This window comes from Sinohyriopsis cumingii, chromosome 11, assembly GCF_028554795.1.
Source record: "Sinohyriopsis cumingii isolate HCF-2022 chromosome 11, ASM2855479v2, whole genome shotgun sequence".
Lineage (NCBI taxonomy): Eukaryota > Metazoa > Mollusca > Bivalvia > Unionida > Unionidae > Sinohyriopsis > Sinohyriopsis cumingii.
Genome location: NC_142971.1, coordinates 21,736,438 through 21,740,843, shown reverse-complemented (window position 1 = coordinate 21,740,843; position 4,406 = coordinate 21,736,438). Strand labels below are relative to the sequence as shown.

General features: G+C 38.8%; 1 protein-coding gene across 1 annotated transcript; it reads left to right on the top strand.

The window, feature by feature from the left end:
* The first annotated feature begins 1,616 nt into the window (after window positions 1-1,616).
* LOC149787743 (uncharacterized) lies at window positions 1,617-3,123 on the top strand. Its single transcript, XM_089975656.1, has 2 exons — window positions 1,617-1,661; window positions 2,222-3,123. Exons 1-2 carry the CDS (start codon window positions 1,640-1,642, stop codon window positions 2,842-2,844), a joined length of 645 nt encoding a protein of 214 aa, XP_089831782.1. The 5' UTR covers window positions 1,617-1,639; the 3' UTR covers window positions 2,845-3,123.
* The last annotated feature ends 1,283 nt before the right edge of the window (window positions 3,124-4,406 follow it).

Sequence of the window (4,406 nt, the reverse complement as noted above, 5' to 3'; positions counted from 1 at the left end):
CTCAACCAGAGCTGGGTGTTGGATATTCTTCTCTCCAATGGCTACATTCTGCCTGTGAGTCCATTCCTTCCTCATGTAGTGCATTTCCCTTGCTCGGCTATCCCACTCGCATAAGAAACACATGTATTTTGTATATCCTTGCTGCAGTCCCATTAAAAGGGCAACTACCTTCAAATCACCACAGAGGTGCCAGCTGTACTTGTTATACTCAATGGAATTCAGTAGCTGCCTTAAGTTATCGTATGTCTCTTTCATGTGGACAGCATACGCTACTGGAATAGATGGAAGAATGTTTCCATTGTGCAAAAGCACAGCCTTGAGACTCAGTTTCGAAGAGTCCACAAATAGTCTCCATTCTTGTGGGTCATGAGTGATTTTTAAAGCATTCATGAGGCCCTCAATATCGGAACAGAATATCAGATTACTTTCCTTTCTGAAGAAAGGCTCCAATTGCTGGTGGCGCTTTCGATATGCAGTAATTGTAACATCTTCTTCTAGAAGATTCCATTGTTGGAGTCTTGATCCTAGCAATTCTGCCTTGTTCTTTGATAAGTCCAAATCACGAATCAGGTCATTTAGTTCTTCCTGTGTTATTCTGTGTGGGGTTGATGATGCACCACAGTGAAAATCTGGATCACTGCATGCTGATGGACCAAGAGAAGAACAGGTCGACTCACCTTTGTCTTCGTCAGATGAATCAAGAGAATATTCTGCTGGAGGTTCTGGAATAGGAAGTCCCTCACCATGTGGAACTGGTCTCAATGCAGACGGAATGTTTGGGTAGACTACTCTCGACTTCTTTCGCTTCGTTATTCCGCCGGAAAGAGGAGGAACCAAGCAGAAGTAACAGTCATTTAGGTGGTTGCTTGGCTCTCTCCACACCATTGGGACTGCAAACGGCATTGATGACCTTTTGCAATTCAACCACTGTGAAAGCTGTGTTGTACATGTAGCACAGCATATATGCGGAGCCCAAGGCTTGTCTTGGTCACCAACCTTGCATCCGAAGTAAAGATGATATGCCTTCTTCACTTGAGAATTGATACTTTTCTTCTGGTTGGCAAATGTCACTTCCCCACAAATATAGCAAAAATTGTCCGCGGTATTAACACACTTTCGAGGCATTACTGTTCTTTATTGTACGTAAATGGATAAAATAATAAGTTTTATGTAACAGTAGCTTGAACTGTCTCGCACAACGTCTAAAATATTTTAAATGCTGAACCTATCTGATTGGGCTTTATATAGTACACTGCTTACGTCAGCTTCAGCAGCCGCCTGGCATTAGTATAATAGGCCTACACATGTATAGTACACTGCTGACGTCAACTTACTTCAGCAGCCGCATGGCATTAGTATTGCATTGCATCAGAAAATGATGCAATCAGCTGTGGATGATGTGAGCATGATGGTATTATGCAATGTTACATCATTATTCCGGATGTTGCTGCAGTCCTACTGGAGAAATTTACACAGTGAAACATAGAAAATGAGGTATATGAATATCTTCAAAACGAGAGCCAATACAAATTTTTCACGGTTATATTCGTGTTCGGCACACCAAAATACTACAGATTAGGGCCTTTTCAAGTCAGTAATGATTTCACTGTTGACCAGTGTTATAGGCTCGACTCTTTGCATGCTGGTTGCTACAGTTGCAGGTAAGATCCGAATATACAATTCTTCATTAGCTGAATAATCGTATACTTTTTTTAAAACACTATGATTCATCTCTCTAAAGGTAAGTATGTATCTCCTTGTTTCTCTACATATGTCATAGTATTTATCTTTATAAGCGCAGCTTTAAGACGCATCGTAGCAAGTATTGTCATCCAAAACTTATTCTTTTAATTTGTTCTTGTATTGTTTTGTAAATATCCACAGCCAGATATGCAGCTTTTGTAAAGTAATAACATTGTCGTATTTTCCCATTATGTATTCATCCTATATAGCTTTGTACCCTTGACAATGGAATCAGTATAATTCCGTTCTGGAATATGATTTTAGGGAGCGTGTAACTGTATGTGAGCATCTAAATGGCTGCATAGAGAGGCCAGTAAGTTATTGCTTTTGGAATGGCTATCCATGCCTAAGACAGTACGATGTATAAATCTGGATTGCTATATAGTTCTTTATTCTGCCAATAGCTTTGTTTATAACTTTCTCAAAAATGCTATTATAAGTAACGTTATTATCTTACAAATATCATATTACATTGCAGCCCAGCTGTATGACAGAGGCATTGGAGGTGTAGGTGGCATCGGAGGCACTGGAGGTGCACATGGTATCGGAGGCATCGGAGGTACCCATGGTATCGGTGGCATCGGAGGCACTGGAGGTATCCATGGTATCGGTGGCATCGGAGGCATTGGAGGTACACATGGTATCGGAGGCACTGGAGGAATCCATAGTATCGGTGGCATCGGAGGTACCCATGGTATCGGTGGCATCGGAGGTACCCATGGTTTTGGTGGCATCGGAGGTACCCACGGTATCGGAGGCATCGGAGGTACCCATGGTATCGGTGGCATCGGAGGTACCCATGGTATTGGTGGCATCGGAGGTACCCACGGTATCGGTGGCATCGGAGGTACCCATGGTATCGGTGGCATCGGAGGTACCCATGGTATTGGTGGTATCGGAGGTACCCATGGAATCGGAGGCACTGGAGGTATACATGGCATCGGAGGTACCCATGGTATCGGTGGGATTGGAGGCACTGGAGGTACCCATGGTATAGGAGGCTTTGGAGGTACCCATGGTATCGGTGGCATCGGAGGCACTGGAGGTATCCATGGTATCGGAGGTGTCGGACACACTGGTGGTACACATGGTACCGGTTGAAGAATTTGAGGCAAATGTAGTATTGGTCGCATCGGCCGTTCTATTATCGATACTGGAATTGGAATTGGAAGTAAATAAGAAGCTATTGCTTTGACGGTTAGTGTAGCGGATTGGTTCGGCACACTTACTATTTAGGTCAACGTTGCGACTGCTCTTGTTGAGGATATTAATTTGTCAAATAGTTTATTGTACATTTCTCATAAAATATTTAATGATTCATTCCATTGAAAACTATTTACGTTTGAATCATATTTTGTATCAATAAATTTTAAAACTTGATGTCTTCGTCAGAAATAATGATTTCTATATGAATTAAGATTACCAAAGTCACAAGAGGAAACCTACTATGAGAAAATAAATACATCCATGACTAACAAAACATTGTATGCATCTTGGAGGACCTAGACGGACACTACCTTTTGTGCTTTTCACTAAGGATAAGAATTGTATTATACTGCTGCCTATTGGATGGAAGGTAGTGCATACATACGCAGCATATCTTTACATAGTAGAACTTTTATAACTATGTCCCTCGGCAACATATATGAAACACACCTTTTAACAATTTATCGAATATAAGAAAGTACAAAAATGAAAAGTATTCAGTTGAATATATTACCATTATGTCTATTTAGTCCAGTTTGAATTTTATCGGTGTCATATTATACAATATATACTTCATATCTAACTAAAAGATCTAGTGAAATTATAAAGACAATCATCATGATAATAGTAATATAAAGATGTGTGCAATAATAATAATAATAATAATAATAATAATAATAATGATAATAATAATAATAATAATCGAGAAGAGGAGGACAATGCTAATGGTGATGATACGTATTATGGTGTTTTGTTTATATTTCCTTTTCAATCATTCGCCGTAAAGAACTAGTGACAAAATGGTTAATATTTAATGATGAAAATGTTTAATAAATTTACTCTGCTGGAAAAGAAACGTGCGTTAATAATAGTTCAAATTTCATTTTCAGGTATTTTTATTTTTAAAACAATGTTCAAACAGCTTAACTTATTTGCGTACTAGATAGAGTCACATGAGATATCTGACAAATCATTCTTGTGTTAAACAAAATAGCCGCAGCATTTTGTATTGTATGTCTTCTGAATAAATGTAACAGTGTGCTCATAAAAATAGATGACGCAAAGGATTAAATATACATAATAACATAAAGGTGACATGATCTGAAATTCGGCTTAATCCTTGCTATATTCATTCAATATATCCATTAATTTATATGGTCTAGCACGTATGTAACTCTAATACAAATTCTCTGTTTTTACGCATTTGAAATGTAGATTGTATTAATGCATGTGACCGTTGTGATTTGAAAATCATGGAAGATCAAGGTGACTAGGTGGCCGTGGTTAATAATGTAACCAGTGAGGCTTGTTTCACACGTGTCTTGGTTAATAATGTAACCAGTGAGGTTTGTTTCGCATGAGTCTTTATTAATAATGTAACCAGTGAGGTTTGTTTCGCATGTGTCTTTGGAAATAAAATTCACACCTGAGACGATTTGTAACCATGAAAATCTAGT